This window comes from Capsicum annuum, chromosome 1, assembly GCF_002878395.1.
Source record: "Capsicum annuum cultivar UCD-10X-F1 chromosome 1, UCD10Xv1.1, whole genome shotgun sequence".
NCBI lineage: Eukaryota > Viridiplantae > Streptophyta > Magnoliopsida > Solanales > Solanaceae > Capsicum > Capsicum annuum.
The window spans coordinates 245,084,530-245,109,973 of record NC_061111.1 but is presented as its reverse complement, the minus strand read 5'-3'; the positions used below and the strand labels follow the sequence as shown (position 1 = coordinate 245,109,973).

The 25,444-nt window shown below is 31.7% G+C and overlaps 1 protein-coding gene and 1 long non-coding RNA gene across 2 annotated transcripts; both read right to left on the bottom strand.

The window, feature by feature from the left end:
- Positions 1–6,108: 6,108 nt before the first annotated feature.
- On the bottom strand, positions 6,109–10,745 carry LOC107849592 (protein ENHANCED PSEUDOMONAS SUSCEPTIBILITY 1). The gene is made up of 2 exons (XM_016694153.2): positions 9,801–10,745; positions 6,109–6,790 (listed from the first exon to the last, which is right to left on the bottom strand). Exons 1-2 carry the CDS (start codon positions 10,684–10,686, stop codon positions 6,324–6,326), a joined length of 1,353 nt encoding a protein of 450 aa, XP_016549639.2. The 5' UTR covers positions 10,687–10,745; the 3' UTR covers positions 6,109–6,323.
- Positions 10,746–15,942: 5,197 nt separating this feature from the next.
- On the bottom strand, positions 15,943–16,817 carry LOC124889443. The gene is made up of 2 exons (XR_007048430.1): positions 16,317–16,817; positions 15,943–16,206 (listed from the first exon to the last, which is right to left on the bottom strand). It is a non-coding gene; the product is annotated as an uncharacterized LOC124889443 (long non-coding RNA).
- Between the last annotated feature and the right edge of the window lie 8,627 nt (positions 16,818–25,444).

The window sequence follows — 25,444 nt, the reverse complement described above, 5'->3', positions numbered from 1 at the left end:
CAAAATTTCTATACACCTATAGTGCCAAACTAAGCCGATATAACTCCAAAATAAGCTCGAATTCTGAAAAAAATCCCCAGCAGAGTCGCCAGAGCTGTCATACCCTTATTTTAACTCCAAAATCATTATGGTTTTACACCTCTTTTTTAACCAAAAAGATTCGTTTTAAGGGTCGATAGGGTTTTTATTATTAAAGTGACAAAATGAAGATAATTTTTTTGAAAAAGAATTATTTTACATTCAAAACTCAGAGTTGCCACTTGGCATAATCCGGTGTGCCAAGTCACCTTAGAAAAATCCTTTTCTAAACAATTTGACTCTTTAAGACTGGATTGCGAAAAGAGATTTCGGCTAAGGAATTCCGTTGACCGAGGGGAAGGTGTTAGGCACCTCTCTATCCCATGGTTCAACCACGGTCGCTTGGTGGAGCATATCAGCTAATTTGACACCAATGAGTGTATAAACCACACAAAACACATAAAACAATCAATCAAACATGTGAAATAAAACAAATCCAAAATATAGTGTTCAATCCAATTATACAGTCCAAAATAAAAATGCGAAAAATAAATCCTATTATAACCTACACTAATCCTAACTACGCTCCCGAGCTTTATCCGATGCCTCGGGCCTTCATCACGAACGTCTTCCGCCAACATAATACGTCGGGGAATTCCCCGGTGAATAAATACAATGTGTCTCGGGGCATTCTCCATCTAAATGAATACATTTGAATTAAATACGATAAACTAGAAAGAAACATCCACACGCACATTCCAACATTCAACCAAAACAACAAGTTCTAAAATTTGTCTACCCGAACCTATATTGCCTATCCATTTTGACACATCATAAATCTATCACGATTCATATCAACAATAAATCAAAATTAAACCGAATTTATCCTTTTTGTCAATTATCTATTATCACCCCCAAATCCCTTTATCAATCACCACAATTAGCAATCACCATTTCAACAATCTATGCTCATTTTTAGTAACGAATTTAAACAGCAAAACAATATTAACGAAATCAAGCCATCATAATCAACCAACACGTAATGCAACCAATCAAAATGAAGAAAAGAGAAAGGGTTGAAGAAATGGACCTCAATAGATCTTGCTTTCATCGATAATAAAGAAAACTCGAACTTGGAACTTCGAATAGAACCCAACTTTAAACTCGGTATCGAGAATTGAAATCCAAAACTGGACTCGATGAACGGGTTAAGACGAATAGAAACCCAAATCCCAGAATCAGCAATGAATATCGATGAACCCGATATGGAATCACGACGGCACAAAAATCAGACCCATACACAAGAACTATCGTGTGACCAACACATAATATGATCAGTTTCAGCAAAGAATCCCTACTGTTTCAACGTTTTCTGGCGAAACTTAACATCACCAGACGGATCTAACTCAAAAATCAAGAGCAGAATGAAGAAATTTTGATATTTCTATAAATGGTTCAAACGGGCGACAAACTAAAGATCAATTTCTTGGCTAGTTTCACCGGAAAAACTCGGAGAAAGATCGAACCTCTCCCTTTTTCAGTCCATTCTCGCCTCCTTTTTTCTCAATTCTCCATTTTCTCTTTCGATTTTCTTTGTGTGTAACTGTGTGTGTAATAGATGTGAAAATTGGTGAGATAGAGGTGTGTGTATCGAGCTTTTTTTGTAGAGAAGATGAGTATAAAATAGTTTTCTGATCAGTGAGAGTATTGGTGGCTTTTTTGTGAATGTCCTCCCAGTTCCTCATGTGTGTTCTTAGTGTGTATATACGCCCTTTCTTTGTGGAAAAAATATGGGGGGAGTCATGTGAGGGGTGGGCTGCCTAGGGGTGAGGTAGGGTAGGGGTGGGGTAGTGAGGTTGGGTAGGTTGTTAGGATAAGATAAAATTAGTTAGAGGTTATTGTTTTGTTATTTGTGGAGGGATTATCACACGGGTGAGGGTGTGTAGTAAAGTTGAGCTAAAAATGAATAAAATTGGACTTCGGAGGAACAAAATTAGGTGTCTATAGCTGCAACACAATATTTCTAGCTTTTCTTGTTGCTGTCCTCCCAATATACATCTCCAATTCTTTTTTCACCAAGTTTTGAAATTAAAAAACTCTAATACCAGACTCGGATATAATCTCTGCCAAGTACTTTGAATTCACAAGTTTGTTTTAGGTTGTGGCATTACATATGTAGACTGGATTATACTTCTTCACCTGAAAATCTCCAGTTCTAGAATCATGGCTTCCAAACAACAACCATGGACAACCATCAATACATTTTACTCTCACCTTTTTTGGTTCATTTACATACTTGTCTAATTCTACATGTTCTTGCTCAACATTTTCAAAACAATGACCAAGTCCCAAACTATTCTTTTACAAGTGGGATCAAAGACAATTCTCTTATAATTTTTTTTGTTCTTTTTGTTTTTCCTTCTCTTCTTGTAGATTGTTCTACTTTACTATCTCCATCATTTCCATCATCACTGTCTATTTCAAAGCTAACATCTACATCAGAATCAAAATATGGATCATCTCCAGCTATTTTACCCTCTAAAGTAGCTTCTTTGTTGGATAAGAACTCATCATATCCTAAGTCAACTCTTTTTTCACCTAAACTAGCCCTTTCAGTTCTAGGCTCCTTTTTCTTCCTTTTTTTTCTTCAAATCTCTTATTTTTGGCAGCTCTCTTTTCTTCCCTCAAAACTCTAAAATCATCATGAACATTACTACCATATTTATCTTCACCTTCATAAAAAAAGTCTTCATAGTCTGAATTTGCAGTATCATCAGATTCATTTTCCTACTCAGATGAAATTATTGGAACATTTGATGCAGTAACAAAGGTAGTCCCACCCAAGTTTTGCTCACCATGAGGATCAGCACCACAATCACTACCCAAGATCTGCTCACCAGTAGCAGCAACCCCACCACCACCACTATTCAAGTTCTGCTCAGTAGTAACAGCAACACCACTACCACCACTATTTTCAACAATACTAGCAGAGGGCGCACTACTTAAGTTCTGGATAATAGTTGCAGCAACACCACTACCCAAATTTTCTTCTACACCACCTAACTCTTCACCGTTATAACCAGCAGCACCAAATACATTACACTACCTAACACTAGTAGTAGCAGCACCACTGTTATAATTTTCACTCACAAAAGGCTCTTGAGGTGTTGCAGCCTCTACAGAGCCATCTTCAAACCCTAATTTTTCACTAATCCACAGTCTTGACTGGACTCTTTGTCAAAAGAAGTAGAAGATTCCCCACCCACATGGAAAATATATTCAATGGCAGGAACGTCAGAGACCACATGGGGTTCATCTACTAAATGTGACACATAAAGCTGAACTATATCTCCATTTTTAAGTTGAGGTACAATACCAAATATATCCCTATCACAAGTAATTTTTACTAGGTAATTACGTTTAGGAGGTCTCATATAGACAATACACGAGGAAACATTATAATGAATTTCTTTAACATATCCAACAAACTCAAAGTATAAAAATCTAATCGACACCAAAATACTTCGTAACAATACCTCCATGGTACTTTATATGAGGCTTTTGTTGTAACTTTCCTCCATGATGAAACCTCAATGTAATGTATGCAAAATCCATAGTTAATTTGAAAAAATACTATCTTTAGAAAAAAATTAATTTTTACAGGATAGAAAAATCCTAAATCCAAATACAACAACTTAAACAATTTACGAAAAACCCTAAAACTAACATGTTTGAAACCTAATCGAATTGTAGATCATCTGATTTTGGGTGAAATAGAGTTGAAAATTAACCTAAATTCACAATTTTTAGCTGTTGAAGTAAAAGAAATGATGTTGAGTGAGGAAATTAGGGGTATTTGTTAGGGTTGGGTCGGGTTTTAATGGTCAGGTCGGGTTTTAAGGGTTGGATCGGGTTTTAGTAAGGGTTGGGTCGATTTTAATAAATGAGTTCATTAAATGACGTGGACGAATCAAAACGCGCGTGTCGAACACTACCTAGCCGTGACTTTGGATAAGCTTTACATGGGTGAAATAAATTCAGTTCAAAGTTATTAAGGGGGTATATAATTATCCGATTAGTTTAGGGTCTAAATTAAGTTTTGCTGACAAGTTGAGGGGTCATTTGATGTCTTTTCTCTTTTTAATATTATGGTCTTAAATATGTCTTGTGAAAAAATTGAAACTAAAAAGTTGACAAAAACAAATTGTTTTCTCTTGAAATAAACTTAAAAAGGATAAAAAATAGTACAAAATATTTATTTTTAAAAAATATTATAATAAATCTATTATTGCTAGGGCTGGGCATATTTTGGTTTTAACCAAAAAAACTAAAAAATCGAATCAAAATTTAATTTTGATTTGTTATTAGGTTTTTCGGATTGATTTCGGTTTCAAATTTTAGAAATTTGGTTAAACGGTTTGGTTTTTGGATTTACAAAAAAAAAAATCGGATAAACCAAAAAACCGAAATTATATAAATAATATATTGTAATATAGATATATGTAATTTAATATATATGTAAATATACTAAAAATATAATATAATCTGATATAACATATAAATATATAAATTATATTCATTTAGTAACCCTAAATCTTAATATATTGCTTTGCTTTAGACCCTAACATTAACGTGAAGGCTACAGCGACGCTCAACCATCCTCAATTCGGCAATTCATTTGATATTTCAACATCACCAACAACAATCGTTTGCTCAGTTCGTCACTGCCATCGGCAGTCGCTGCCGAGTGTGGCCACTATCGTCACGCCAACGGCGATGACTCAGCGAGGTCGATATTTATGGTTATTTCATGCGTGTTAAATTAATTATATTTGGGAATGAAAAATAGGTTTAAAAAAAGATTTTTTTTTCTAGAAAAATCACCAAATTTAAATGCTCACTACTTTAATCTTTAAAACCGAAATAAAAATCCAAAATAACCGAATCAAATTTGTAAAAAATGAAATAATTTTGGTTTGGTTATGGTTTTCATTTTCGTCAATCCAAAAATCGAAAAACCAAATCGATATTCAACAATCAAACCAAACAAATCGAACGCCCACCCCTAATTATTACTAAAAAAATGAGGCCCCTCAAATTGAGGGCCTTAGGCGGTTGTCTTATTTTCTAAGGCATAGAGCCGCCCCTGGTAGTAAAGCTTCGACAAAATCTAGATCATTACACAAAAATCAAGGGTAAATTAAACCTTTTCTCTTATTAGAAGGTCGACTAACCACCTCTACCATCATAACAACAATCAACATTGTCAACCAACATTACTATCGCCGATCACTATCCATCACCATCAACCACTTCTGTCATCACAATCACCACTGGCAACCATCACTACTGTTAACCGATATTGTCAGTCGCTACCACACCTATCAGTTCCTTCCATTGTGGCCACGCCACCACTATCCATCACCAATCACTACTAACAACCACCTTCACCATCACAACTAGCATGACGGCCAACTACCACCTACACATTGTCCGCCACCACAAATTCTTCAACAATTACCATCCACACCGCCAACTACTAACATAAATCAACTTCACCAACACCATCACTACCAACCGCCACCATCACGTTGGTCACTATACACACCAACCACCTCTACCATCACAACTATCACCATTATCATCTCAAAGCATGTGGAGATAAGGTAGAAGATTAAAAAATTATACTTATAATAATAAAGAGAATATATTCAAATTATTACTTGCCAATAACCCATTATTATCATCACTGCCACTACAAACCATCTCCACCATTAGTAGTGGACATAAATGTTTCATTTTTTTTAATCAAAATGATGATTTTATTTTATCAGCGAACACAAATCATTGACATGTTGAAAAATAAACATTTTTCATCATTGACACAATCTTAATCATTTAGATTGTGACGTCTTAACTTTTATAAAACAAATGAGACTAAGTATTTAAAAGTGTACTCACCTATGATAATGCTTACGATGACTTCTTTCTCATCATCAAGCTTGCGATAACGAGTAACAGAGCACCATACATGAGCCAAGATAGCTTCCATTTGATAACATTATATAAGAAATGAAAAAAAAGTAATAGTTTTTACAATTTGTGTAGTTTTTATATTTATGAGAAAAAATACAATTTAAAAAATCCAAATTCCTTATACAAACAAATATCAACTTCATATGAAATGATTTCATATCGCATTGTCCAAACGAGCCCGAATCCCTCTCTCTCTCTCTCACACGCACTTATACATATTGGGGAGTAAATAAGCCGTACAGCACAAAAATAATCTTAGTCACTAAGTTTCAAGTCTTAGTTATAGCTTCCATGAACTCTTGATCATTCTCCAATGCTTGCAGAGTCTTTGGAAAAAGGGAAACTTCCATATCTACACTTCCTTCTTTTGCACCAGGAAATAATGTAATTTTTCCATCACTTTTATTTGGCATCCCACTCCTCACACCAATTGGTTTTCCCCAACCAAAATCTGTACAATATATGGTATCCCTTGGACTGCTACCAATGGCCAATTTAGTACTCCCCATATATAGTGAGGCTTTAGAGATTAAAATTGGATTTTCAGCCCAATCTTTGTACATTTTCATCACTTCTTCAGAGTTTTGAGAAATAACCATCTTATGTATTTGCATTGCAGCCCATCCTAGTCCATTTTCCAAAAGCTCCCCTGCAGTTGTTTTTACTTTCTTGATATGAATTGCATTTCCAAAATACCCTTCTGGAAGAGGAGGATTATTTAATCTTGATCTTGCACCTGTTGAAAACATAATTAAGTATTCCTTATGTTTTATTATTCCTTCTTTTAGTATTTCTCAAACAATGACACCCATTTTTATATTTATAAATAATAACACTTTGAGGACGCCCTAAAGCACTCAAGGTATCATTATGAATAAACAAATTAAACTATACAAGCCTAGAAATATATATGACCCATTGAGATGGGATATGATTGCATCACGATCTAATAGAACAAGGGCGGCTTAAGCATATTCCTGGCCTAAGGCTAAATCAATCGGAGGCTTTAAGCTTTTAAAAAAAAACATGACTTTTTTTAACAAACTCTATTTTTAAAACTATATAATTAATTTTTTCTGACTATTCTTTTTAAAATCAATAATATAAGCAATGTATTTAATTTTTCTTGAGATATAGTACTCTTGAATATATCAAACTTTTTCTAATAATTTTTTTCATTTTATATAAAAACCTTAGTTTTTCTATAAATAGTATTTATTTTTTAAAATAAAATCTATAAACTTTTATTTTAAAAAATGAAACCCCTCAAATTTGATTGTCTTTTTTTAATATGAGGTACAGCCGCCCTGTAATAGATCATAGTACCAAATAGTTGGATCATTATTCTCTTACCATAAAAATGGTTGCATGTGCAGCAACACCTACTTCAATTTAACCTTAATGAGATTATTTATAGACAAAAAAATGCCACAAATTCGTTTTCAATCATAACCAAACAATTCGACGTGATCTCAAAACCAACAAAAGTCTCTTGTTGACATGCATGTGCTTAGTAAAATAAAAAGAATCAGACTGATCGCATGCATAAACATACACATGATAGAAAACATAATTAAGTCACTTAAAATATATTTTCTTTTTATTAACTTAACTTTTAGATATAACTATGATAGCATAATTCAATATGGTATTAGAGCAAAACAATAAAGGTCACATCAACATGTGAGGAATGCATTAAATGTATAAGGGAAAAAGTTTAAATATGTCATTGAATTTTGGGGATTTGATCCAAGTACCCTATATGGCATCCATCAATCAATATAGGGTGTATTTGCCACGAAGGAAAATGTTTTTTATGAAAAATATTTTCCTAGAAAATGTTTTCATGAAAAATAAGTTGGTTTCTTATTTATTTTCTTATATTTGGCTGGTGAGTGAAAAATATTTTCTAGCATTTAGTTGATGAATGAAAAACTATTTTTCAGAAATACATTTTAGTGTGTAATGTGGTCATATTTTAGCCAATATTTTATTAAAAAAATCTCTTGATAATTTTTATGAAAATCTCATGATATTTTGTTGAAAATCTCTACCAAGAGATTTTACTTAGGGCCAAAGTCTGTTTGACATTATCCATGACATCAAATATTTGGAGGCCAAGAACTTTCTTAATTGTTATAAATAGATGTGTTTCTTTCACCTTAGACATACCAATTTGAGAAGATTTTAGTTGTGTTTGTTTTCTTCTTTGTAGAGAGTATTTGTGAGAGAGTTGTGTTGGGAAATACTTTGAGTGAACCCTTCTTTGGAGTGATCTTTGTGAGGTTATTCTCTTGAATATTTGGGATATTAGAGTATTTAATTACTCTAATTTTGTACTTTCTTTTGTGCTTTTGTACTCTCTTTTATTTCGTTGGTGTTTAGTAAAATTGTTCTTTCTTTGGGTAGTGGACGTAGGTCAAGTTGACAGAACCACGTTAAATTTGTGCCTCCTTTATTTTCTCAACTTATCGTTATTATCGTCTTTATTTTTTCTTTAACTGATTACTCTATTTAATTCCACACTGTCCGGAATTTTTGATCCTATCATAGTGTTTGGCTAATTAAAGAGTAGCAAATACTTTGTAGAAAATAATTTTTGCTCTCAAAAAATACTTTTTTTAGGATGTGTTCAGTATGGAGGAGGAAAATATTTTTTAGAAAAATAAGTTGTTTCTTGCGTATATTCTTGTGTTCGTTATGCAAGTAAGAAAATATTTTCTAAAAGTATTTGTATATATTTAACAAAAGATAATAAGAATCAATAGGGCAAGAAGGGAGAGATAAGAAAAACAGTTTTGTAATTTTTCTTAAAAATTAAATTTAAAAAATTAAATTTATTTTTGGAGAGGGAGGCTGGTAGGTGGGGTTGTTAGAATAGGTGGTAGGGGTGGGTAAGAAAAATATTTTAATTTTTTTTTTGAAAAATAAAGTAAAAAAAATAGTTCTTTTTGTAGGGAGAGCCTAGGGGAGTGAGGGTGAGGTAAGAAAAAAAATTAATTTTTTTTTAGGGGTGGGGGTGGAGGGGTGGGGTCAGATGAGATTAGTGAGAAAAAAGTTTGAATTTTTTATTAAAAAAATTAACACTTTTTTGGAGAGGGGGTTAGTAGGGGTGAGGTGGGGGTAAGAAAAAAATTGAAATATAGTTTTAAAAAATTAAAATAAAATTTTGGATGGAGGATGGTAAGGGTGGTGGATTGGGGGTCGGCGTAGGGGTGGGTGTTGAGAGTTGTATGATCATTTCAACTTGAGAGTGAGGTTGAAGGAGAGTTTTAGAAAATATTTTCCTTACTTTTCAAAGTGAAGTCATTTTTCTTAAATTTAAGGAAAATATGTTGAATTGAAAAATATTTTTCAAATACTAAAGCCAACCAAACATGAAAAAATTTGAAAACATTTTTCAAAAAATATTTTCCTCCATACCAAACACACTCATAGTTGGGGTAAAATAATGCCCCTACCATTTCAAAATTAATCCAAATATGTGCTTATTTACTAACGGCAAAAGCTTTTCAACACGTTATCTCTTTTTACAAAAGAAAAAAGCTTTTTTGTTACTAAAGTAAAAAAGGTCACTTGTTGAAAATCTTCCGTCATAACTAAGTGCATAAGGGCATACTAGAACAATTTTGTAACGATGGAGGTATATTTTACAATTTACTCTGACATATTTGGGTCATTTCTTAAAATTCAGTGGCATACTTGATCTTTTTACATTATATAATTAAGCAATACAAATTACTCACCTATAACAAGGCTGATGACTACTACTTCCCCAGCACCAAGCTTCCGACAACGAGTAACAGAGCGCCATATATGAGCTAAGTAAGCTTGCAAAGAAGAAATCGATTTCACACCCATTTCTAAATTTGCTTTTGCTTTGAGCTTAGCTATACTTTCTTTACTAAGATGAAAAACCCTTTCCAGTAACAGCGGAAGTTTAAATGTTTCAAAAAATATATCATCATCCAACTTTAGGGGAAGGTGAATAGGAACATTCATTTTTTCAGGAAAATAACGTTTTAAAATTGGAATTTTAAAAATAACCTCGTACCCACGAGAGATTTCAGACCAAGAATTAAAAAAATGCCAAAAACAAGTTCCATCACCTACGCTATGATTTATAGTGCACCCAATAAAAAAACCATCAAATAGCTCGGTTATTTGAACCCCCAATAAAGGCTTAGTAACAGATTCGAAATTTGGAGTGTTGTTTAGTGGAAAAAGAGAGGGAACAATAAGTGGTATGCGTGTAGAATCAAGAATCACGGATACAGTTAAATTTGGAGCTCTGGCATGGGTGAATTCCACGCCAGCATTGTTACAATTGATGAACCAAGAAATTGTACCGTCATTTGTATTTTCGACAATCGAAAAACGGCCAGCTAATAGAGGAAAGAAGTCCAACGTATGAGAAAGAGATTTTTTTAAATGATCAATGAGTGATGATTTGAAAATATTATTATTTTCTTCTTTTGGTTTGTGGAAAAGGAGACCTTTTTGATTAGGATCAAAAAGAAGGAATTGTAAATCCCATGGTGTCATTTCAATTTTAGAAATGTTTTTATGTAAAGATGATTCATTTGATGTTGCTCTTACTAAACAAGTGGAAATGATTTGAACTTGTTCCATCTTTAAGGAAAAGGATTTGAGGAAAAATAAGCAGGAGGGGATTTCTTGGATGAAGTGGAAGACACTGTGATTCTTTATATACACTCAAAGTTTTGAAAATAACATTAAATGAATTCATTAATCAATTACATAAAAATAATGTTTAAACTAAGATAAAAGTGGTCAAAATTTTAACATCCAAATAACTAATTTTGTACTAATACCAATATATGTACTATTTGTTAGTATTATAATAAAATAAATAAATTATAGATGTAAATAAATATTTCGGTATGATTTTCAATATTTTCTTTATAAATACGGAATGGTGTGCCAAATACCAAATAAAAGTACTAGACATACTAAATAGCATAATAACGAAATTGCAATATCAAAAATTTTAATTTCGATATGATATTCAACTATCGTATCCTGTCCACCTCTAATTTAGGTAAATGATTTACTAGAAAGTTCATTTTTTGAAATCCTCCAATTAAAATTTTAGGGTTCCCTATAATTTAGTATTAAAGACTTGTATTGTATGAGTGCAGTTAAACTTGTTAAGTTATACTGTTCTATCTACTCTTTTCATTTTATTTTGGTATATTAAAACTTTCGTTATGTGCAGAATTTGGAAAAGGGTTCGATCACAAAAGTCTATTGTACGTAGACTTATATTACATTTTATAATAGAATGATTTTAAGGCTTGAATACACAATATTTTGATCAACAATTTTATCAGTTACTTTACGATTTTCCTTCTTTTATTTTATTTATGTGATTATGTTTAAACGAAAACAAAGTTCAAGAAAGAAAATTTTAACTTGTGGTTTTGAAATATTCTATGATATTTCTCTAGCTAAATGGTGCGCTTGCAGGCCAAACTCTCTTAATCTTTTAATTTAGGAGAGAAATTAGGGTTTTTATTAAGGGATTTAAAATATAAAAAAATAAATACACAAACTACTCTAAAAAGGTTGAACGTCTACTATATATACATAATATCAACATCAACCGCACATAAATTGTATATTTTGCACTGGAGGGGTTCACCCTGACTCCAAACTTGCTCCACCCCTTTTTCAACCCACCCTACGCCGACACACTGCTCTACATGATACTTTCTCCGTCCTATTTTATGTGTCGCCTTTTGATCGGGTACGAAGTTTTAGAAATAAGTAATGATTTTGTATAATTTACAAAATTATCCCTCTTAAAGTTACTTTACTAATTACTTTTTAATTGTCTTTTCTTATTAGGTGGGACTCAATAAGAATAAAATAGAGATAATATCATTAAATAGTTACGAAATAAGGAAAGATGACATTCTTTTTTAGGTGGGCCAAAATAAAAATAACGAAAATAAAATGGGACAGAGGGAATATAATATAGGGAAAGGAACAATTAAAAGAGAATGGAGAGAGTATTATAGACTTGTTTTTAGGTTTAATACATGAAATCCTTTAAATGTTTTCAGATATTGTCTTTTTCTATATTGTATTACAAGTGTGAAGGATATTAGAAACACTGTTTGAATTTTTTGCCCTTCAATTAAAAGTTTTGCAATAAATAATATAGTTTTTTTTTACTAAATTGAAATATCGTGAATTTGTATCTTATAAATATAACTAACTTATGCAACGAGCATTTAAGAACGTGTACATAAATTTTTCCAAAATTTTGAATTGGAATATTTTATCATCTATTTATATGCTTAATTAAAAAAATTCGTAATGAAATTTAGTGACAAATTTAAGAGATGGCCAAAAGTCTAACAAGATATTTAACTTAGTACACACATTAATTATAGTGGTAGAGCCATTGCCGACGAAAAATTCAAAAATTGTCATTTATGGCAAGGCCCACTTGTCCTCTAAATGACAAGTCTTGTTGCTAAAAAATGTATGGTCTTAAATTTTTATCTTCATTTAAGAAGTTTTTTGAGGAATGACCTTAACTTAGAAAATTCAATGGGAAATACTTTTATTGTCTATATATCAGGTATAAATTTTAATTTATTGTTTATCAAGTATAAATTCTAAAAGTTTTATTTAGCAGAGCTAAAAAAACAAAATCACCCTTTATGAAGGACATTTTGTAAACTTAATTCCTTTATTTTAAAAAGTGATATGAATTGTATTTGTTGATACAACTAGAACCATCCACTTATAAATGATACCATTGTATACATTTGTATTAATTGATGCACTTGTATTCAACACATATAATTAGTTACTATATTTATATTTCATATCAAATATAATCAATTGGATACAGTTGATACAACGAGTATTGGTTATGGAATAGTCATTTCATAACTAAATGGCAGGCCTATCGCTAAAAGACTTGTGGTATTGAATTCTTTATCTTCATTTAATAAAATTTTTGAAAAATGACCTTGACTTAGAAAATTTGATTTTATTGTCTATCAGGTATAAATTCTAATTTATTGTTCATCCGATATATATTTATATAAATTTATTGTGTATAAGTGACGCTTCGTATAGGACATTTTGTGAATTTAACCTCTTTATTTTAAGAATAACTACATGACTTAACAGACATAAGCATCTAAACAACATTTTCAGCTTAAGTTTCAATTAGTTACAATACATATATATCCTCTCTCCTCCCATCCGTCTCTCGCCATTCTCCTCCCTCTCTCCTAATCTCGCTCGCTTCTCTCCTCCCCCCTCCCCCGTTGCCATTCTTCCTTCTCTTCTAACTTTGTTGGCCTCTTTCCTCTCTCTCTCTTTCTCTCTTTTTCTCTAGATTAAAGAATCTCATAACGAATTGTATTTGAAATTCAAGAGGGGAGGGGAGTGGAGGAGTCGAAAACTTTTTCTGAGTTGACTGATTTACTTTGACTATCAACTCACCTACAGTTAGTAAACTAAATAAGATTGAATAAGATTGAAAGCGCAAATAAGATTGAAAGCGCAAATAAGCAAGTAAGTAAAAATACAGAGATTTATCCTGGTTCGGATCATTGATGTGGTGCCTACTCCAGTCCCTTTGGATTACAAAGTCTTCCTTTAGCGCTTTTAATGAGAGAATAGGATACAAAGGGGTTGTACAATTTCTGAATCTTATTTTGTTGTCCAGAACTTGTGACACAGCCTCAACTGGTATAACTAAGTTGACTCAATCTTTCTCTTTTTTTTTGTAACTATTGTAAATTGAAGATTATAAATTTTTATGAAGATTAATTAAAGATTAAGACGCACTAAGAGTTTCCTGTGAAGTTGTGTGATCGTTCTTGGTCTTCAATCTTCTTATTTTAGTTTTCATCTGATCTGGCTTCTTTGCTCTAAAAGAAAAACTCAAGGAATTTCTTCTCAATCAAGGATTTGAATTGATTCCTTGATTGGGGTTTCATATCATATGGTACGTCTATGTCAGATATGTCTGTACGTATAATATGATCTTCCTTTCTCATACATAGATTCACAGTCATACATGTCCATATCAAATATGTCCATGTAGAGGGTGTGATCTATCTTCCTTCCTTCCATGGTTCCTAGTGAAATCTACTTTCCATGTTTGATCTATGATTGTCTTCCTTGTAGTTAGGGATCTAATGAGATCTTCTCATGATGTTATTTTAAATCCAGCTCCAACTTTATCTTGTGAGATGTTATTCCAAATTCAGATCCAAGGACGATCTTTCTTGCCTTGATTATATCTTCGACATATCCTACATTTTTTTTTATTAGTTTGTCATTATTAAAACATATTATGTCAATATAGGAGGCTAACAATACTTCATATTCGTTGATACGTGCTAATACAATTGTATTCGTGATAGAAATTGTATTTGTTGATACAATTTGAACCATCCAAATACAAATGATGTTATTGTATACAATTGTATTGATTGATACACTTGTATTCAACACATATATAATTAGTTACTATATTTATATTTAATGTCAATTACAATCAATTGCATACAATTGATACAGCGAGTGTCTGCTATAGAATAGGTCAGCACAAAAGGGTGACAAAAATATGTTAAAATTGAGTTCAGGGGTAATAGGACCACTGTAAAGTTAGAGTGTGTTGTAGCAACTTTGACCATAATTCGAAGGGTACTGCATGTTTATCTCTCTTAATTGGCTCAATAATATGGCAATAATGCAGCAGCAGCAGTTTCGTTAATATGCAACAGTGAATTACTCCCAAAATGAAGGGTAAATGACTCCAACAATATCTTTTTTGTCTTTCCAAATCCTAAACTAAACAGTTATTCATGCTTTATATTCCAACAATGCCAACAATATTTTCATACACTTACTATTACATTTTCATTCATATAGTGCTATGTTCAAGTGCAACACTATCAGCCACAAACATGAAGTCTCATTCACACTAAGCATTTGAAAATCAACATAATAGAACACTCTTAAGACTGCAATTATCTTTTCAAACTAACTAAGCTGGTTATGGAATCTCAATATTAAAATTAAGAATAACTTGGAAATTCAGAATCATTTTAAGGGGAAATCACTTTTCCTACATAGAAAATAATTAGTTAAATGGAAAAAGAAATGATTAGAGTGAGGCTAGTAAAATGCTTACTTTAAGCCCTGAAAATAGTGATACCTCAAAAACAATATTGAAGATCGTAAAACAAAGGTTCAAAATTTTGTACAAAAGAAAAAAGAAAACAATCTATCTTTTATCAAAAATATTTTAAAATTTTCAATTAAATAACTTAACTTTTACTCTCACATAAAAGAAGTTGCACTTATGCACGATCAAAGAATAGTCAAACCTACACGGCTTCACATGAGGAACATGTTAAATACATAAGGGATCGAAAAGATCCAAATATGTCACAAAACTTTGAAAAATGGTTTAATTATGTCATCTGTCTATAATTGGGGTAAAATATGCTCTACTACTACAAAATCAGTCCAATATGACAGAAGCTTTCGAATACGTATCCTTTTTTACAAGAAAAAGAATCAAATTTGCCCATGAACTTTAATTTGAATGAATCAAATAAGTACAATCCTATAAGCAAGGAAGACATCAAGACTGGCATCATTCGTCAAGGGCAACCATTTTTGTAGGTCTCTTCGGATTTTGCTCCTAACACATGATTGAAAGCCATGACAAATACTCAATTATAATGTTACGAACTAAAAATTGAGGTCATGATGGAGTCTACATCAACCCAATTCTTGGTAGACAAGCCAATCGCTCAACGAAAGGAAAACTCAAAAACAATAATAATATAAGATAAGACGAGACTTCTAAAACAAAATCAAGTCAAAACATATGTAAATTTAGTGGAAGTTTAAACAAAATACATAAAATTCTCAAAATCTGGTGTCATAAGTGTAGAGCATCTAGTAAATACATCTGAAATATCGAAGTACAACTGGTTACATATCAAAACTAATAAAGACATCAAAATAGATTAGAGATGGCCTGGAGTCAACCCCGAAAGCCCAAGAGTGTGCCAATACCTCGAAATCACCAACTCAAATCATCTTGAAATCAGTCACCGCATGTCGTGCTCATACTAGAATCTGCACGGAAAGGGCACAGTAGGAGTGAGTGCAATCCACTTATACTCAGTAAGTATCATAGTCGACTGAGCAAAGTAGAAAATAATATAAGTAAAGAATACTATGAGTACGTCATCTGCAAACAGAAAAGTTCCCAAACGGCAGCTCACACAGTCTCCACTCATATATATATATATATATATATATATATATATATATATATATTGAAAGTCATCACATTACTTTCTGTATACACTTATCGAGTCTCAAGGCTCCCCAAGTAGGATCCATGGGGGACTCACTACTCGTATACTATCTCAAAGTTCCCACCAATCTCAATATCATAACTCAATCCACCCAACAAGTACATGGCATTTTTAAAAATATCTTGTTTTCTTTTAAAAAATCAATGTTCCTCAATTGAACTAATATCTCATATGAATGTGTATGTATGGATGAGAATATAACGCTCACAATCAAATAAGTAAGAAAATAACAGATCCATTTAATATTTGTATAAGTGAGTCCAAAAATCAACTCAGTATGTCAACATTTTATAATATCAACTCTAGTTTGGCACCATTGAAATAAATATTCACGTAAGATATTATTAATATCATATCAATCCAAAATTTGACATTTCTATCATGATAAAAACAAACAATGTTCAATAAGTCATATAATATCTATTCAAGCCCCTACACGGACATCACATTAAGAATAAAGATATTTAAATGCATAAGTAAGGCCAATAACATCAAACAAAGCCCACACACGGACAACACACAATATATAATATCACAAGTTAATAACAACAAGAATACAAGTCGTTATACAGGCATCACACAATATATAATAACTCGAAAAATAATTCTCATATTTATTTTTCCCAATCATAGCATTTTTTACTTATTTACTAACAACCTAACCCAGTATGAAGAAAGTTATGTCATAACCAACCTCAAAGCATCAAAATTTAAGCTTAAAGTCCTTCAACATAGAGTCTTCTCCTTTCGAACGGTCTCGAAATCAACTAAGATATATAAATATAATATCTATGTGTTAAAATATAGTTAATGATACTCATATTATCTATATTCAAGTTGAAAACAGGTTTGAAAAATGAGTTCAAAAATGAATGAAATAAAATCAGAATTTTATTTTAGAAATACATTCCCCAAGATTATAGGAGTCAACAGTTGAGAACCCACATGAAAATAAGTTTAAAACGAGGTTTGAACCGAGGACAATTTATTTTTAAGCTTTACAAAAAAAAAACCTCAAAAATACATTTCAACTTCGAGTTTAAAAGGTATTTTTGAAGACATAATCAATAGGAAGTAATGAAAAATGAGTTTAGAGTTTACCCGCACAAAAAGGATGGAGAAACACTAGTAAAATCGCCTTTACCCAAGCTTGAAGGCGCAAAATGAAGTAAAATCATGAAAAAGAACTATTATCCTATTCTGTGAACAGTGTCTCGCAATTGCGAGGATCAACGTGGATCAGTAATTGGACTAGTCATCGCGGTCGCATAACAGGGCATCACAATTATGATGAGTCAACCTGACCCAGTCTACTGATTAACCCATTGCGATTGTAGTACCACAACCATGCGGTCACAATGAATTTTGTTATCGAGGCAAAAAATTGTGATATGAGGTCACGCGATCACGATGAAGGGCCTGATGCATCAGAAAATATTACACCAGTAGATTTTTCAAGTGAAGAAATGATTCCTAATGAACCCTCAAGATTCATTAAGGACCTTATTGAGATAAATCATATATGTTACCAGGATGTTTTCAATGTTATAGACTTAATGGAAATATCCTATTTTTTAAAAAGGATTGTTTTTACCAAATTATTTCCCAGAACATCTTTTAGACAATTTTACTAGTTTTCAAACAAAAGATCAAAATGTAAAATAGATGTTTTGAATCTGATCCAACCTCGCTACCAACTATCACAACTTGAACCATGGCCCTGGTCGTGATGAGCATCCCAAACCAATGAAGGCTTGAGATAATCACTTAGCATTATATTATAAGGATAGTCATATCTAAAGTTGTGAAAATAAGACCATATGAACAAAAAAGTTCAACATCTAAGACAAAGTAACATCCGTGTCTTAAGAATCACATTCAAACCATTACTCAACGCTTGTATACGAAGCCTCTAACTTTGAGAATAACTCCTAAGTCGGGGCATGGCCCCTGACTATACCACAAAAATCATAAAATACTGAAATAAAAATATAAATAAAAAATAACAATGTCTTAAGAATGATGGAGGGCTCATCACTTCTCATCAACTGTCCAAGAGAAAATACGAATACTATAGTGCTGCACAGAATCACAAAAAATGCCTCTAAATCTACATCATAAAATGATGTAGCATTCGGAGACGGTCAGTATGACGAATATTGGCATGCAACGTAGGGAGAGGAAAATAAATATTTTATAAAGTAAGTCATAACTCATTTAATCGTCCATAATAATAATAAAGTAGGGGACCAGGGACATGGGATATAAAGACATAAACATTTAAAATTTAATCCTAAATTATATAGATTTTTACTGACATCCTGTAATTCAAAGACAATATGGATCTGGTACTCCCCAACCGGCGGAGCCTCAATCCATGTTTGCCGCAAGTACTGAGATTAGGCTAAAAACATCAATAGACTAGATTCACCATACTATCCTCATGATAAGGACACCATTCATCGTCCAATGAATGTACGACATCCCTATATCAAACATAGGTTTCGAGCGTTGGTCACGAGGAAGTACACCTTCTCAGTGAAGCTACATAATTTTCTTTAAAGCCTAATTAAAATAATTTCATAATCGATCATCCATAGAGTTTTTCATTAGTACATTTCCATATTGGTATTGTCATACCAAGACTTGTAAGTCATTCATATTATATCATACCGTTTTCATAAGACATTTTAGACTCTCATTTCTGTTTTAAAAGTTCATAAACATAATCCTCATGGTCTTTCAAAAAAAAGTCATTTAGCCTTTCATTCTTTCATTTCATACCCTATTCAAAAGACGTTGTAAAAAATCATAATTTTCATGAAAATCAAGTTTGAAATGGGTGGAGGTACATATGTTTATCATGCATAGTATTAAGAGTTGTGAATCCATGCTAATAAATTCACCATTTTCATAGAATGTATTTACATCTCAAAATCCATTAATAATGCTTAGAAAATCCAGAAAAACAAGAAGATAATCAATTTAAGGCTTTCCACAACAATCTCCTTAACTCTAATTTCAAACTACCAATTTAAACGTATACAAGAATAGTTAAAATCTATACTTTATGATATTAATAGAAGTAGGGAGTGTTCAACATGCCTTTTAGATGAACAAAATTGAAATCTGAGCCTTGAATCTTGAACCCTAGGTGTTCTTGCCTCTTTTAATATTTTGGGGAAGAGAAAACATGAATACCCTAGTGTTGCACGGAATTATGAAAAAATATCTCCGAACCTACATCATAAAATGATGTAGCGTCCAGAGATGGTCAGTACGATGAATACTGGCATGCAACCGAGGGATAGGGAAATAAACATTTTATAAAGTAAGTCATAACTCATTTAATCGTTCATAATAATACTAAATTAGAGGATCAGGGACATGGGACATAAAGACATAACCATTTAAAATTTAATCCTGAACTATGCAGCTTTTCACCAACATCATATAACCTACGAACTATATGTATCTGGTACTCCCCAACTGGCGGGACCTTAGTCCATGTTTGCCACAAGTACTAAGATTAGACTAAAATCACCAATAGACTAGAGTCATCATATTATGCTCATGTTAAGACACTATTCGTTGTTCAATAAAGGTACGACATCCCTATATCAGCAAAATATAGGTTCGACCGTTGGTCACGAGGACGTACGCTTTCTTTGTGAAGCTACATAATTTCCTTTAAAGCCCAATTAAAATATCCATAATCAATTCATCCATAGATTCTTTCATTAAAATATTCTCACATTGATATTGTCATACCAAGACTTGCAAGTCATTCATATTATGTCATACCGTTTTCATAAGATATTTTAGACTCCTAATTCCTTCTTAAAATTTCATAAACATAACCCTCAAGGGCTTTCAAAATAAGTCATTTAGCCTTTCATTCTTTCATTCATACCTTATTCAGAAGACGTTGTAAAAATTATAATTCCCATGAAAATCAAGTTTGAAATGGATTGAGGGACATATTTAGATTATGTATAATATTAAGAGTTGTAAATTCATGCTAACAAGTTCACCATTTTCATAGAATGTATTTACATCTCAAAATCCATTAATAATGCTTAGAAAAAAACTGAAAAGCAAGAAGGGAAATCATTTTAAGGCTTTTTACAACAATCTTCTCAACCTAGTTTCAAATTACCAATTTAAACATACAGAAGAATAGTTATAATTCATACATTATGATAGTAATAAAAGTAGGGAACGTTCAACATGCCTTTTAGATGAAAAAAAATTGAATCTGAACCTTGAATCTTGAACCCTAGGTATTCTTGCCTTTTTGAATGTTTTGGGGAAGAGGAAGAGTTTCTAATTTTATTTTTTTCGAAAAAAATCATAACTGGATATTCAAAAGGGGATCGAACCTCATAAGGAAAATGATCAAAATACACCTAAGCTTACCCAAAAAAAATTTATTGGAAACAAGGTCCCACAGCTTGACCAACGAGTCGTGAGTCGTAGGAATCAGATGAGTTTTATGACCCTCAGAACTTGACTCATGACTTGTACTCACGAATCGTAGGGTGAACCCACAAGTCGTGGGTCAGAGTCATGGAAATTGGATCAATTTTCAGCTTTCAGGATCCGACTCACGACTTGAACTCAAGAGTCGTAGGTTGAACTCACGAATCGTAGGTTGAACCCACGAGTCCTGGGTCACTGACAGCTTGACAAGGCCTCAGTAAAATGGCCATAACTTTTTACTTCAATATCGAATTAAGGCAAAACTGGATGCGTTGGAAAGCTAATTCAATTATCTATTATTTGGTGGATCTTGAGCTTAAAAATACTACATATTATAGGAGTTATGCTTGTTTGAATTTGACTATAGAAAGATACTTCATGAGAAATCAATCGATAAGGGAGATTTTAATTTGGCTATGAGTTTGGAGTTACTTGAGGCCTTAATGAATGTGTGAATCACTTCCAATAATATAAAGACATGAAGTTTGATTTCACATTTACTTGCATTTTATATAACATTGGGTGCGCTAAGGTTCTAAAATTTTTAGGGTGTTACATTATCCCCTCCCCTTGGGCTCATTCATCCTCGAATGAGAAATTATGACACTTTTAGCATGATGCAATGGAGAGCATAGAAGGACCTAATGCATGAAATAAAATAGAGAAAATACAAGATTCGTACCTCAAGCAACCTCGTCCGGATATGGAAATAAGAAGGGATATCTAGCTTTCATGTCCTCCTCCAATTCCCAAGTAGCTTTCTCCACTCTTTGGTTCCTCCATAGTACCTTTACCGGAGCTATCTCCTTGGTCCTTAAATTTTGAGCTTCAAGAATTTCTATAGGAAATTCTTCGTAAGATAAAAAATCCTTCACCCCAATATCTTCTACAGGAACCAAGAAAGGTCACCCACACATTTATTGAGCATGGACACATAAAATACACGAAGAACAGATGCTAAACTCGCTGGTAAGTTCAATTCGTAAGCAACATTCCCAGCTTTTTTTAGAATCTTATATGGACCAATATAGCAAGGACTGAGCTTCCCCTTTTTTCCAAACCTCATAACTCCCTTCATAGGAGAGACTTTCAGGAACATCCAATAGCCAACCTTGAATTCTATCTCTCTTCATATCACAGCTACATAAGACTTTTGGCGACTTTAAACAGTCCTAATTCTTTCTCGAATAACCTTGACTTTCTCCATCGCTTGATGCAAAAGATAAGGCCCAAACAACCTTGTCACCCACCTCATACCATCTAATTAGAGACCTACACCTTCTACCACGAAGGGCCTCAAAGGAGTCATTTGAATATTGAAATGATAACTATAATTGTAGGCGAACTCAATAAGTGGATAAAAGGAGTTGCATCCTCTTCGAGGTATTTCTCAAGAATAGGTTCTTCATAAATTGTTGGTGGGGGGAGGGGGGGGGTTCATAAATATATTTTATAATTAAAAAAATTATTTTTGATAAATTTATTATTTTAAAAAAATATATATAAAAATAAAAAATTATGATAAAAATATTGAAAGCTCCTTTTCTCTTAATTTTTCGCTTTGATTTTAAAACTTGACGTAGTTGTCGATGTGACCAACGGGACCATATAAACTTAATGTACCATTTACTAACTCAAACAAGACGTACAACCTGTAGTACTGTCTGATATTTATTTTTCATGGGACTACAATCACATGTTTTTCTTATGAAGAAGACATACTTTACAGGAAAAAAAAAAGGTAATGTCTTCGTTTCAAAATAGTTGGTCCTTACTGATTTTATACCCTTCTATATATATATATATATATATATATATATATATATTAGAATCTTATTTTATCAAATTAATCTTATTAGTTATATTTTAAAAATATAAATTTTAGTATATACACTTTATATAATCATTTAATGACAGAGATAGTATTGAAAGAACATAATAAAATTTTATTGATTTAATAAATGGGACAACTAAATTGAAAAAAAATATTTTTAGCAATAGGGACAACTAAAATGAAACATAGGGAGTAGGATAGATATCATTATTAGCACAACAATTATATGTACCCGCATGATTTGCGGATAATGTCAAAATATTATTTCTTATTTTTTCGTATTAGAATGTATCGTTTGAACATGTTAAATCATATTACTTAGAAAAAACTACAAGTATCATATTATTTCTTAATGAAATACAAAAATAAAATAATTTTTTATCCCCTTCTCCCCCAACCCACCTAGCTCCCACCCCTACCCCATTCCACCCCCACCCCCACCCCTTAATTTTTTTTCAAAAAAAATAAATAAATTCCCCTCCCCCTTAATCTTATTTTTAAACCCCCCTCCATCTCTCCGCCCTCAATTTTTCTTAAAGAGATCTAACCCCCTCCCGTTATAATTCTGGTAGTTTTCATTATCACTTTAATTTACATCAATATTTATTGCTTCACTTGCTCTGAATCAAATAGTTAATGACAAAAAAGTCTTATGATATGGGTTATATTCACTACATAATATTCCTACATTATTTTCACTATATAATACAACTAATATTTGTATCCATGTAATGGATAAATATTGTGAAAAATTAATATGACTTATTTAAATGTGCAGTTCGTATTGCTTTAACAAATTTATTATCATCTTATGTCTTAATTCAATGTACTTAATAAGAATTTTTTATGAATTTAACAAATAAATGAAATATGTGTCAGAATATTGTAAGTTCCTTATCTTTAATTTGCTTAAACTTAAGTAACTCTGGCGGTTTTGAGCAATCAACTTTAATTTTTTATGTACAATGTACATAAATTATTTTTAAAAATTAATTCAAAGTATAAATACCTTTATATCATATTTCATTTTATTTTCATTATTCAATATTTTTTGACTCATTTTAAAAAAAATTACTATTTGATCATATTCACAATACTATTTTTTAAATGTAGAGTAAACTATAATCCGTTCAGATGCAAATTCAAACATTAATTAAAATTATTTTATTTTATATTAATTATGTTAAGTTAGTCATTAGAAAAATTAAAAGACAAAAAATAACTTACTTCAGAATATAGAATTTAATATTATGTTTTTCAATAGAGAGAAAAGTTTCATCATCTCACAAAATCAACTTAGCTTTGTCCTATCGAATTTCTTATGCATTTAAATTTATTTATTTAGAACCAATTAATGCTTAATTTTTTCCTAAAATTAGAAAAATAATAATCTAAATAAAGAAACTTGAACCTATATATTTATTTATAATATCTTTTCTAAAAATAGTAATACGTTCAATATTTGCATCACTTGAAATTAGTTTATGAGACATAAAAATTTGTTCATCACAGAAAAAGTTTATATATCTTCTCCATATTTTTGATGATGGATAAAATAAAAATAAGAAAAAAATTACATAAAAAAATAAAATATAAAATATTAGTATTTATGCTATTATTGGTGCATAATAATTACATCAGATAAAGTTATATATTGTTATAATTTAAAATTAATTAATAGCTACTAAATAATCTTTTCATTGCTCTAAATAACTGTTTGAGTTTAAAATCTTGCTATAATCCTTCAAATCAGTTCTTCCTAAGTTTGCCTCTTATTGAAAGAGATTTTGATCACAATGAGTAAGTTCAACAATTGAAATGAAACAAAATAAGTAAACATACTCCACTAAAATTATGATAAAATATATATATATATGCAACTATTAATAATAAATACTCAATAATATATTTTCAACAAGTCATTACAATATAAACTCAATAAGTATATTCAAATAAAGAAAGAAAAAATGGTCTATTACCCCTCCCCCCCCCCCCCCCCCCTCCCCCAACCTTTATCTGAAATTTCACTACCCATCCAACCTTTACGGGAGTCCCATTAACCATCTGAATAATTTTTTTCTATATTTAGTACCCCCAAGTGTTGACCTGTCATGGGAGATGAGAATACCTCTTGTAAGTGCGTTAGTGGAAGAACCAAGACTTCAAAATTACGAATTTAAATGCTATGTGTATAATACACGTCATTAATTCTAGTAAATTAATAATTTTCTCCATTTAAAACTGCCAACGGTCATCTTCATCTTCTCTAATTTAAGGGATACCATCTTCTCCACCACAAGCCTTTATCTCCTCCATTTTTTTTTAATTTTCTTTCAAAAGAACCTAGGATTTAGTTGTTAATCTCAATTTCTAGTTTAATTCTTGAAGTTGTGATTTGTAATTTGATTCAATTTTTAAAAATTCGTAATTTGTTGCTTAATTTTGTTGGAATTTATCAAATGGCAAATGAGGAATTGAATAAGCTTTGTATGGATGAATTAGACTCAATGCTCAATGTTGTAGTGAAATGCGAACATGATATTTTGCTGAACTTGTAAACTTCATGAGCGAAATTAAATTCAGAAATAAGATTTTGGTATTGCCGCTAATATAGTGTATGTATTTATTTTTCATTCTATCTTGCTCTTCTTAAGATTCAATTGATGCTAATGTACTG